Source organism: Accipiter gentilis, chromosome 11, assembly GCF_929443795.1.
Source record: "Accipiter gentilis chromosome 11, bAccGen1.1, whole genome shotgun sequence".
Lineage (NCBI taxonomy): Eukaryota > Metazoa > Chordata > Aves > Accipitriformes > Accipitridae > Astur > Astur gentilis.
In genome coordinates, this window is record NC_064890.1 from 16,635,990 (window position 1) to 16,649,321 (window position 13,332).

At 38.5% G+C, this 13,332-nt stretch overlaps 2 protein-coding genes across 3 annotated transcripts in view; both read left to right on the top strand.

Moving 5' to 3' along the window:
- Positions 1-13,332, top strand: part of ERGIC2 (ERGIC and golgi 2) — a 296,444-nt gene that overhangs the window by 279,884 nt on the left and 3,228 nt on the right. The window lies entirely within an intron of this gene.
- Positions 1-13,332, top strand: part of SLC2A13 (solute carrier family 2 member 13) — a 166,192-nt gene that overhangs the window by 105,708 nt on the left and 47,152 nt on the right. For both annotated transcript variants that reach the window (XM_049814297.1, XM_049814298.1), the window contains exons 5-6: positions 7,209-7,372; positions 12,272-12,392. In XM_049814297.1, coding sequence (XP_049670254.1) covers positions 7,209-7,372; positions 12,272-12,392 — 285 coding nt within the window. The remainder of the gene's footprint in view (positions 1-7,208; positions 7,373-12,271; positions 12,393-13,332) is intronic.

Genomic DNA, 13,332 nt, shown 5'->3' on the forward strand with positions numbered 1-13,332 from the left:
AGTATCTTTTGGAAGACAACAGTAGATATGACAAAATGTCCCCTGCTGCCCTGCTGAAGCACTTCATCACGTGAAGTAGAACAAGATGCATTGCGTTTAACAGAATTATATTAGCCACAAAGTTTGTGTGTGTATATATGTATATAATTGCATGTGGAGTCATATATATTTAAATAGACAATTTTTTTGTGTGTAAATATCATTGTTCGCATTCTCTGTGGTTTTTAAATGCAGAAGATGGAACCAGGTTTAGTAATATTTTTGAAACATAGTAACTGTTACTATTTTAGAGAGCAGCAGAGTGTCCTGCAGGAGGGACTGGCACTGAAACAATCTTGTGCAGAGCAGAACCTTGAGACAACCTAATCATGTTGGTTTGCATGCTACCAGTCTGCAGTAGGGCACAAGTATAGGTCATGAGGTACGTTTTCAAAATACAAATCGAAGGAATGCGGTATACATGCTAAAGGGGAAAGCAATCAAGTCATGCAATTTCAAGCAAGAGGCTGTCTGCATAATTTTCAAAAGTTAAGTAAGTGAAAAGATGACTAAAATGTTTACAGTCAAGTTGGATCAGAGGAGAGCAGAGATTGTGAGGTGATCATACAATACGTGACAGGACTCGTTTGGCTGGACAGGTTTACCCTGTCTGTCACTATATGGGCTTTCAGAGGGTGATTGAGGTTGTTTGATACTTCCTTTTTCAACGTAACAGTTGATGTTTCAATGTTTTAATTTTTTTAAGGAATCTAAAGGCTGTAAACTGACTAATGTGATAGTCCTGGGACCGATGCTGAATCATAGTGATGAAATGGATTTTTGCAGCTTTTGTGATCAACTTTATTATACATCTAATGTCAAAAATAAGGTTAGTTCTTATCCTTGCTGTGACTTTCCATTTTTATTATCCATAGCTAATGGAGATTCAGCATCAACAAAGTTTTGTCTGGCAAAGGCAATTCCCATTGAAAAGTAGATCTGAGCTCAGATATTTCATAATATCAGTGCTGCTGTTGATATTAATATTACTAAATTATATTATAGGAGTTCAGAAGGGAGGCAATCAAATTTGTGTTTCACAGAATCGCAGACTGGTTGAGGTTGGAAGGGACCTCTGGAGGTCATCTGGTCCAATCTACCTGCTCAAGCAGGGTATTTAAAAAGCAAGGTAAGAGATTAGGCAGACATGATTTGAGATGTAGACAGGGAAGCAGCAGAGTTTCAGTAACTGCCCAGGTCTCCAAACTGATGTCCATGGTTGCTCTGAATGCAGCCTCTGCGAGTGGAAACTGCTGCATCTCCCTTACCACTGTGGTGTGCAGAACATGAAGCCGGGAAGTTGAACAACATTATCCACCACTCCAATTATATCATCAAATATATGCTGCTATATTGCTCTGCAATCCTTATTTCAAACAGGTCTAACCAAGGGATGTTTTTACCTTGCTGCTCTACACCATCTTGCCAATGTGCCTGTTTCCCTTCCGCAGGCTTTATGTGGTGCTTAGCAGGGCCATAGCATCCCTCCTGTCGGAGAGCCTTCACACCTGGAGCATCTGCTGGCTTTGGCTCCTCCCAGATATATCCACTTCTTCCTGTCTTGTTTTTGTTTCCAGTACTTTAGCATCTACTTTCCCATATGCTGCTCTTGCTTTCTCCTGCTGTTTCTGTGAGTTCATCTACACAGATGAGTTGCCACAGTTTAACATATTGGTGAAGCCATGGTAATTCTACAAGCCCTTAGTGATGAAAGTGTCAGCTTAAACTTTCTTGATTAAATCCCTTTCATAACATAGCTGTAAATGGGTGAGACAGGCACATGCAAGCTTGCTCTGTCTACAAGCCTGATTTGCTCTAGAAGGTGTTCTCAAGCTTATATAGTCCATCTTCAGTAAACTGCAGTTACTCAGTGTGCCTGGCCTCTTTCTGGCAGTGGTAGTACCACTGGGAGTTTCCTGGCTTGTGCTTCTTGTTTCTTCAGCACCTCTGAACCTTCAGAAATGCTGGACATAAGTTTGTTGTGTTCAAGCTGCAAACAAAAGACTAAAAAGGAAGGTGTGTACGTTTGCAGGATTAAAAACAGTTAATAACAATAGTACTATTATACAAATTCATTCTTGGTTCTCAGCAAAAGTATATCATGTGCAAATTCACATCAGGCCTTTGAGTGGGTAGAATGATTCAGGACCTGTATGTAGGAGCGTGGGATCTTTCTCCATCCATCTCTCCATCTCTTCCTGCAGCGAGTGGGAAATGGCAAGCTAAGCCAGCCACTGCCAAGTGTTTTATCGCTGTGGAGGTTCTGTATTCCACACCATGGCAATGCCGTTTGTTGGGCTGTTGCTGTTCAAGTTAGCGAGATGTAAAACTGCTGCTTTTATCACCCAAAGGTGAAATGTGAAGGATGGCTTAACCCGTTTTCCTCGTTGTCATAATGTATATATTCAAAGTGTGTGTCAGAACAGCAAGCTATCTTGGAGAACGTTATAACTGTATTTACAGGGATGTGGGACACTTTGCAAAAGGAGGGAAACATGAAACAAATTAGAGGACTTGTAAGTTGAGTGGGGCACTTCTGTTCGAAACAATGTGAAATTTGAATTAGCATTAGTCCCTCAGACTTTTTTTACAAGATGATGTCTGTCTAAATGGTCCAGCTTCTCCATTGCCGTTGGCATAGTTTCATACTAGTGCAGCTGCCTGGTTTGATAGATGGCACCATATCCAGCCTGCAAGTGTCCATACCTGAAAATGTGGACTTGCTGCTTCTCACCTGAACCTTTCACCACTTTAAGAGTCAGCTGGGGGACAAGACTCTATATTCCATGTGTATATAGGCTGTAACATATTTCTGGTTTTAAAATAACTACACTTTGCAGCATGAGTCAGTCTAGTTGGGGCTATAGGCAGGAGGAGGTTGTGACCAGGCTTCCCTCGGTGTGACAGCACTGCTGCAGGAGGCCAGGGAAGCTGCAGTGCCCTCTGTACCGTGGCTGGGTGATGCTGCACACCTGGCCCAGCCTGGACACATCTAATGCTGTTCCCATGCTGGAAATCATCAAACTTGATGGGAATAAGCTTTAGTAATTCCTAAAGGAGCAGAGAAACAGGTTGACGGTGTAAATGAAACACGGTTTTGTGAATGTGGAGCATGTTTTGTGATGAATACTTTTGTCTAGTCCAATAATTGTAATGTATAATAAACTGATAGAGCAGAAGGAGAGGATCTTTGTTCATGCACAGTTGCAGAAAAGGAGTATGTATATCTGTTGAAATTGCCACCACTTTGGATTATCTTCAATGGTTAATCATTTGCTTCTTGGCTATTGCACTACTTGCCATTTCACATTGTGTTATTTCAGTTGAGTTGAGAAAAAAAGATAGAGGGTTTCATTATCTCTAGGGTCTGATTTTCTTGGACTGAGTGCTTTGAGTAGTTGGACAGTGATTTCCAAAGTATTGTGCTAGAAAATGTTAACAAACCCTTGCAAAGCTGTGCCAGAGTATTTTTGTTTTCTTAAAAGCAAAAATTTAAATGTTTTCAAGATCTTGAAAGGTACTTCTGAGTTACTTAGATTTATTAATTAATTTTACAAGAATTACAAATTCTGTCTGTCCTGGTTTCAGCTGGGATAGAGTTAACTGTCTTCCTAGTAGCTGGTACAGTCCTATGTCTTGAGTTCAGTATGCAAGAATGTTGATAACACTCATGTTTTCGGTTGTTGCTAAGTAGTGTTTAGTCTAAAGTCAAGGATTTTTCAGCTTCTCAAGCCCAGCCAGCGAGAAAGCTGGAGGGGCACAAAGAGTTGGCACAGGACACAGCCAGGGCAGCTGACCCAGACTGGCCAACGGTGTATTCCATACCATGTGACATCATGCCCAGTATGTAAACTGGGGGGAGTGGGGGTGGGGGGAATCACCTCTCAGGGACTAACTGGGTGTCGATCGGTGGGTGGTGAGCAATTGCACTGCGCATCATTTGTACATTCCAATCCTTTTATTATTGCTGCTGTCATTTTATTAGTGTTATCATTATTAGTTTCTTCTTTTCTGTTCTATTAAACCGTTCTTATCTCAACACATGAGTTTTACTACTTTTCCCGATTTTCTCCCCCATCCCACTGGGTGGCGGGGGGAGTGAGTGAGCAGCTGCGTGGTGCTTAGTTGCTGGCTGGGGTTAAACAACAATACTGTCCAAAAAGTCTGACATCCTTAGACAGAAACTTTGTTGGAGTAGACTTGCTATAACAGATGGGTTGCATTGTTTTTAGATCAAGAGCTACAAAGGCTGGCATGGTGGGCTGCATGTCTGTGGCTGAACAAGCTAACATGGGAACCCTGATGCATCTGGAATTGTCTGTAAAATCTGCTTCAAGGAGGAAAATTCTCCTTTTCTTGAAACATTGAATGTCATTGCTTTAAAAAAATACTGACTCTTTAAAGAAGAGGGAGGAAAGTGTTTGGGGCTGCTTAATTTCTTCCAATACTTCATTTTCAGTATATAGTTAAGGATTAGTCTGATGGTTCTTGAATGTGGAAATGTTTCAAGGTTTTTTTTAATGTACAGCAACTCTTGATAGAAAAACTTTATAATTTTGACATCTGCAAAAATTATCAATATTAAAATCTTTCTGTATGTATCTGACTCAGTTATTTTGTGTGGCTTTGTAATTGTCTGTATTTATTTGCTTTCTAAGATGCAGTACTTAAAAATTTCAAGGATGCACATGTGCTTTTGTCATTTTCTTTACATTTCAGAAAATAAGCTAGGACTGCACAATTTTGTCACTGAAATTGCATTCCCTGCAGGAGCTGCAGTATTCACTGTGGTTGTATAATATCACAGCTTGACCTTTTTCTGCCATATAGTTTTTTCCTTGTCAGGAAGAAATTAAAAAGACCTGTCATCTTGTTACATTAATAGGCAGTTAGGGCTGCACAGGTTGGTATAAAAAATGGGCATACTAAAATAGGTAAACATAAGCAAATACATTTAGTAGCTATAATCTATGCAAGTGTTCTTTTAAATTTTTGAAATTAGATTGCTATGCCATAATAAACATGAACATCATTGCCTAGCACCCAGGCTTTAGTAGCTTGGCATTTGGATTTGTAGAATCTACATTTCCCTGGTTTGTTTTCCATAGAAATGAAATATGTTGTTTAGTTATGGATAAACTGTAAGCCTCTAGTTGAGAATATATCACCAGTGAGTGTAATAAGCAACCAGAAGGACTGTCAGGGGCAGAAGATGTCTGTTTGTATATATCAGGCAGATGTGCTTTTATGTGATTCTTTATTCTTTGCTTTTTTAACCATATAGAATCAGTACGCTATACATTGCTGCTGACAGCCGGCAATTTCTGACCTCCCAGTAGCATTGGATTTTGAGAAGATTTAGATGTGTGTGGAGTTTGTGGCTCCTGAAGCGTTGTCTGGTTGAAGTAAATAGGAGTTTCAGAATAGGTGTCAGTGGGCCAAGACTTGACATTTATTGTTATTTTCCTACCCTTAAGAAGAAAAAGAGAAGTGTGTTGGGAGATCAGAGACTGGATGATTTTGGTGACTAGAACAGTGCTCTACGATATACGTTTTGACAGGCAGTTAGCAGTTTAATTTAGAGAGCCTCAAGAAGTGAGGCTGCATTACCATTAGCATTTTAATTCAGATGATGTCTATTCTTCATGAATCTTGGTCTCTTCAAGATTCGCAGCCTTGCCAGGATCTCACAGTGTGCAGCTCTTTCAGACAAAATGAGCCTGGATGAGACCTTGCAGTTGCTAATGGGCTGGCAGACACCGGAGCCAGGCTCAAAACCCATGTGTATGTAGATACCAGGTACTCAGTACCAACAGTTTCACTCGTGGTGCAGCAGGAGAGGACCTCCAGAGTTGGTTGTGTAGGCATGGCCCCAAGTGGCTGTACTGGTGGGGAAGAGGAGCTGAGTAAGGGAGCTGGGACTATCTAAATACCAAATACCTTGTTCTATTCAATGGGCGCGGCCATAACATCCAGCCATAGGTGCAGTCATTTACGGCCGGTAGTGTCTTAAATGGCTCAAGCACTTTTGCAAGTAGTCAGTTGAGCATCTTGTCCATCATGGATTAGTGATTTGAAATAGAAAGTGTCTTATACTTAGAATAGAAAAATATGGACCACTAAAATTTCTGAGGATAACACATCTGGGCATTAAGAAAACAAGGGGACATTTGACCACAAAAAAAAGTGAGCTTTGACCTTTTTTTTTGGTTATTACTATGTGATAACCTGTAGGCTGCTAGGTATTTGAGGGCTTGAATATTCAGTATTTCAGTCAGCACATATTAATAGAACAAGATGAGAAGTGCTTCTGCAGCATGAAAAAGAATACTCGTGTTTTCTTGAAGGTCTATTTAGCTCTCCCTGAGAACGTAGGCACAATATCTCTGTTCATTTGATCTCTATGAAAAATGGTAGAAGGCTTCCTTTTTCTTACCTTTTGATTTTGCTTAGTTGATTTATTTATGAGTTACTGTTCGTGTGGAACGGTTGATTCCTTTTAGAGAGAAGTAGAAAATTTTGTCAAATGTTCCTGTTGGGTGCAGATTCACATCCCTGCAACATGGTGCTAAGGCAGTTCACAGCAACCATATTCTAGTTAAGACAAAAGTAATGCAATAGAGAAGGTTTTGGGTACTTCAGTGGCAGTGAAATAAAACTGCAAAACCCAAAACCAGGAGGTCGTGAGTGTCACTTGCAATATGTTGGATGCCATAGATTAGTTCTGTATGACCTTTAATGGGAGTGAAAACGTATCTGATTTTTGAGCTATCTTTCCCTAGGCAGTACACCGAGCACTAAAATCCTGCATGTTTTGGCAGAGAAAAGTTAGAGCATAAACCAACAGCTGGATTTGAAAGCAGGATTCATTTAAATTAGAAATGCAAACCCCATTTCTAGCACAATATGATTGACCATTGAAAATATAAACAGCCAAGAGAATGGCAATTTGTCTCTTGATGTCCTCCAGTCAAAACTTTAGTCAAGCGCGAGTTATGCCTTGTTTATGCCTGATTTGCCAGGGTAATTGGGTGTCAGTCTGCAGCTGCATTATGCAGGAGGTCACACTTGATATTTGGTATGGTCTATTTTGATTTAAAATCAGAAACTATAACATAAGCCAAATTGAAATCAGCAGTGTTCATATTTGTCTCTCCCTCTGCTTGCAGGTACTACAGTGCTACCATTTTGCAGATGTCAGGAGTTGAAGATGACAGGCTTGCAATCTGGCTGGCTGCGCTGACAGCATTTATAAACTTCATTTTTACTCTTGTGGGAGTCTGGCTCGTTGAAAGAATGGGTCGCCGGAAACTTACACTTGGCAGCTTAACAGGTGAGTGTTTAATTAGCGTATTGTATTTTCCTCATAATTGTTAATAAAATGAAAATAAAAATTCAAGTGCTAATATTTTCAAAGTACTCCTCTTTAAAATAGCACTGTTCAACCCATCTTCTCCGTGAAATCATACAGCTTTTCAAGACTAGTAGTATAGTACCACAGCTAAAGGCTAATTTAAAAAAGAGAAGTTTAGCATGTTATTTTTTTCAGGTGAAGTTTCTCCTTCAAGTCATGTTTGGCAATGTTTTATTTAGGCTTTTTTTATGCTTTTTTTTTCAGTATAAGGAATCAAATGCTTGGAACTCCACAGCTGGTTAGTTTTTAAATCTCATGTGTGTATATGTGATATGTAATTTCTTGCTCATTAATTGGAATTCAGAATATCTTACCAAGAACCACTGGAGAAAGTGTATCATACAGCCATTGTGGCGCTTTTTAAAAAGTAACACAGTTCTTTGCATAGTTATCTCAAATACAATACAGTAAATACCTTACCTACACTAATGTGATTTTAATTCATCTCCTGTATAAGATACTAAAAGACAGAATTCTGGATTTGTACCTTTTGTCCAAATTTTCAAACACTGTAACTCATCACGCAGCCACCTCTTGGAAGCAGGAAAAGGCAGAATGAGCAGTCTTGCCTATGCTCAGTTGTGTCTTGCCATTTAACCAGTAAGTCCCTGCTTGCTCCCACATTACGTGCTCATTCTGGTGAAGCATTCTGTGACCGATACCTGCCTCTGGCTGAACTTCTGAAAGCTTCAGACAGTTCCAAGAACAAGGTTTGGAAAAGAGAAACAGTTCCTCCTCCTCTTGAAAAAATGTTCACAAGTGTTTAGCTGGGAAGGTTTAATGTCTCTGTATTTTGTTCTGTCACCACTGTCAGGGATCCAAACTTCTAGTTAATGTAACACAGCAGAGTGGGGGACCACCTGCCAAGTCGCTGGCCATCTGCAGTTCCCAAGGGATGGAAGTTAATCTACACTCACAGTATTCGAATGTATTTATATAGGCAGAATAGTGACAGCACAGTGCCATGTCTGGTTTGATACACAGTTACCTAAATCTGCAAATTAAAACATGCAGTTTGGAGGCAATTTGATATTCCTAGTTATAATAAACGTGTATTTGGTGTGTTACCATTTTGATTTGGAGTCATGAAACTTGAAGAGTTTTTCATGATCCAAGTTCAGAAATGTGATCATGACAAAGGAGATTGGAAAAGCACGTTTGTCATGTTGAAGAAAAATGTCAAATCATTACTTTTATCAGAGTCTACCTCCAGATCAGTTAAAATACATCTCCCCTATAAGTTCTTCTATGCCTCCAGCCAGCGCCAAGTCTTTCAGAGGGGAAAGGCCCAGTTCTGTACCACTCCCTATGCTCAATACCCTTTTTTCCCCGTTGTCCTTTTTCTTCTCTTTCTGCAAAGTGGATCTCTCCTGGCACTGCACTGGTACTTCTGTTTCTTGGTGTTCCTTTATACTCTATTGGAATGGAGTATTTATTTATTTGGCCCCAATAACCTCATATGTTTGGCCAGTCCCTCAGTTGTTTATTGCTTATCTGGACCCAGCTGTGTAGGTGTGATTCCCACGTGGACTTTTCATACAATCACAGAACTCTTTGCTTTTTGGCTCCAGTTAACATATTCAAAGGTCATACATTTGAAATGTAGATATAAGTGTCTCTCATAAAGCATATTACTCATAGAACAGAGGAGGATATAGAAATGAGACACAGAATTAGCAAAGGAGCATAACACAGTTAAGGGTTATTTGTATATGATGTTTGGACACAAGGTAATTGTTTGGTAAAAATGGTCCTTCTCCTGTGGTCAGTTGCTGGCTGTCAGTCTGCAGGGTCAGTTGGCCCATGCTGCATTTCTTGCTGTGTTGTTTATCATACGGTACCTCCCTAAGGAAAATGCAAATAATTATAGTAATGAAATCATATGTCATCTCTGTACTATTTAGAATTTTTTTATGCAATGTTTGACACACTGATTTAGGTAGTGGTGGATGTGATGTGTTTTCCTTAGCGAGAGGGCTGTTTAATAAAATTATAATTACTGAATCTGCTGATGGATTTGTTTTCCATGATGAGTTTTCTCGTGGGGTAAACTTACATTTTACTGCTCTACTTTGGTTTGTGTTTCTAAGGACATTGACTTTCACACTGAGTTATTACTGGCTGCTTCTCTGGTCTTTGGAGAAGCCAGGTATGCCCCAGTCTCTCATTACATAATATGAAGACAAAACTACTACCTTTGCCTACTGCTGCAAGGATTGGGGGGGAGGGGGGGTTGGTAAAGATTAATTGATTTGATGTTTGTTAGATGATCACCTATAAGAATAATCAATAGAGAGAAGGTATCATTAATATTTTGATTAAAAGCCAACATACTGTAATTTAATTTTGTAAACTCATGCAGCTTTTTCTGCTTTCTGAAAACATTTGGGAAAGAGCTGTTTTACATTTGATTTAATGTATCTTTATAATTTTCAAAATATTAGCAACTTTTTAAAAATTGAGCCTTTCAGATACATGCAGAAGCATTAGGAAAATTACAGGAAACAGCTTCTGCCAAAAAAAACTCCAAAACCCCACACCTTTTTAGTTCTCTTTACTACAGTTACTGATTCCTCCTAGTTTCCCATTCATTTTATATCTTGGCATCATTTCTTTATCTTTCTTTTCCTCTTTTTCTTCAGTTAATTTCTTTGTTCAAAGCTGCTAATTGGGAAATATGCAGGAATTTTGACAAGGGCAGTATCCATTTTATTTGTGTTTTCCCCTTCAGAAACTGTCAGTTTGAAAGGTGGTGGTACTTGGGCATTGGACAATTTGTATCTCTTTTTTGTAACAAAGAGGGTCTAAAATATCCTCAGGATGTATCTTCATCTTGGCTAATGATGTATGGTAATTGTATGTTTTTGTTCATCATAGACAAACTTCCCACAGAATGAAAATATATAATAAACTTCATTTGCCAAGTTTACATATTCAGTACTTTTCCAAAGAAATAAGACATTTGCAGAAGTACTGGAATTGAGTGTTAGTGTATTTGGTTAACTTAAAAGACAGACAAAGCATATTTAGAATGAATATAAATAAGATTATAGGACCTGTCTAAAGATATTTGCTGTCTGGTTTATGACATTTTGAAAGTACAGTAAATCTAGTACAATATCCAGCCTGCCCAGAAAACTGGGATTATTAGGGTACCTACTATCCATAGCAGAGCAAAGCCAAGTACAAAATAAGCTGAAATCACATTTTATGGTGGCTAGGTGCTTTCTCCGCATACAGTTTGTGATTGAGTTTAAAGTCTTAGTTGCTTTGGTTCAGGTAAACGTGTGGTCCAATCATCTGCAGTTCATGCATATTCATGCCTATTAGCCATGACTGCTGCACAGACACATTCATGAATAATTTTATTACACAGATCTTGGTATTTAAGATATTATTTATATCTCAGAAAAAGTTTTTCATGTACTTAGTGGGTTTGCCTGCTAGGAAACTCTTGCTTTTCTCTTCAAAAATACCATCATATCCACCCCCGAAACTGCCAAAACATCCCTTCTGCCCTCTGCCCACCCAAAAAAAAAATACAGCCCCCAAACCCCCCCCAGATAATGTGTAATTTCTTAGAGATTACCAGAGTGACATGTTAAGGTTTTTAATGTAGTGACATTTCTGTATGTTTGCACAGATGCATTTCTGAGAAAATTACTTATGTGTTTCTAACATACAGAGCAAAGGGGTGATAAGGAGTATTTGGAATTGAATACAGTGTCCTTCATTTGCTCTCAGCCTTTAAGTTATATCACTGCACACTTGTAGATGTATGTTGCCTTCCAGCTGGAATGTGCTTCAGTGGTTTGTGAGTCTGGTTTTGTATGTTAAGGATAACGTCATTAGACCATTAGTAACTAACTCGCAAATAACATTATTACTAGTTTTGTATTTTTAGATCGGGTTATACACGTTATATGTGACCTCTCAAATAAAACATGCCACATAAATAGTGAGTATGCAAATAGGTATACGGGGTATTTTATACAACATAGAACTCGATGCCTTATTGAGTAGCAGGATGTAAAGGTTTTGTGAATCTGAGTTTGGGATAGTTGCAGTAGTGTCATGAATAGTGAAGTATATCGATTTCCATTAAAATGATACAGCATATTGTGTGTGTGTGACAAATAGGGTAGGAAAATAATGAATTATGGTCTAGTAATGGCCTGTTGCACAAAGTACGAACTTTTTTTGCCATCTTACCTTTCATCATTTTGCCCAGCTTGTGCACAAGAAATTTGTTGGGGGGGACAGGAGCAAATAGGTGGAAGGGAACTTTTCCCTAGCAGATATTATGTGTGCTCTTTGAAATGAGGTCAGAAATTGCTGTTGGGCTTTCTGGTGGTGTTTTTATGAAAAGTCAAATTTCTCTCATTTCACAAAGAGAAGTAGAGTCAATGAAAAAGCTGATGGTATTACCTATTTTACAGGAAAGCCTGCAAATCAGGGTGTGGGAGTGGGAAGTAGTATGGTGATCTCAAAGTCACTATTAAATTTTACCTTTACAGCATTATTTTCAACACCAAAAAGAATATATCCATTCATTCATGCAGTCTTCAATTCCACACATTAAAAAAAAGTCTCAACCTATTAATTTAATATCTGGACATTAAACCTGATGCACTTGATTTTAACATCTAACCTAAATCAAGATGTGGATGTAGCAAAGGGTATTTTTCTTAGGCTCTCATCACAACTCCTTAGCGAATGCTGTGTGCCTTGCCTTCCCAAGCACAGTTCAGTTCAATAGAGAATTATTTCATGTGCTCTGGAGAAAAGTATCACATTGTTCTTTATCTGTATTTTTAGGTACTGCTGTAGCACTCATTATCCTAGCTTCGGGATTTTTGCTATCAGCTCAGGTCTCGCCAAGAATCACACTTAATCCACCAGATCCTTCACATCAAAACTCTACCTGCACAAAATACAGGTGAGATTTCATGATCATTCATCCAATCTTCTTGAAGGTTGTTTCCAGTTAACTGAGTTTTACAACCTAGTGTGAGTAAGATACAATTATTCGTAAAGCCTAGTACAAGGAACTAACTAGATACCTAAAGTTTAAATCCTAACTTCTCTCAGTAGAGAAAATGACACTCTTTGCTTAAATTATCTGACTAATCCTTTGGAATTTCTTGGACTAAGTAAGGTGGTTAAGCGGCAAATTCCACACTTGAGATCTCCTCTGTTATATCTCACCTGCTGCAATTTACAGTAGACATAAAGTTAGGAATATTTTAGAAGTAATTTGTAAAAATGCTGTCTGTTTTTCATCTGCTTGTAGATTTGTCATGTATAACAGCTGTAAACTCTTCAAGAAGATGTGTTCCTTGCCTTTTGTTTTCCTGAGTGGAAAAAAATTAATCTTCAGATAATTACAGACCAATTAACAATTAAAGTAAATGTAATTTTTTTGACCTTTCTTTCTGTAGTGGGTAGAAGATGCACTTTCATGCGCAATCATAGCTTCAAGTAGCATTACTTCTAGGGTGTTAGGAATGTGTCATTTTCTATATTTTGGTTTTTTATTCACATGTGAGTGCTGTTATGTTCATTTACCTGGCAGACTAGAACATTCCCTATTGACTGAAGACTAGTTAAATGGTTGAAGAAATTCTTATGTTCAAAACCTGTTTTACATGTGTTTGCAGTAGAGGTGAATATCAAGAAATGAGTGGTATGCTTCTAGTTTCTTAGCAATATTGGCTAGGAATATGGTTCATAGCTTTTCGTATGCCAACACAATGTCTTGGGTGAAAGATTCTGAGGATTTGAAGCTTTATAGACACCTGGAAAGTTCTAGTAAAGGCATGTTGTTTCATGAATTACGGGAATATTTTAATGTGTCATAATTTCTGTTTCTGACATGA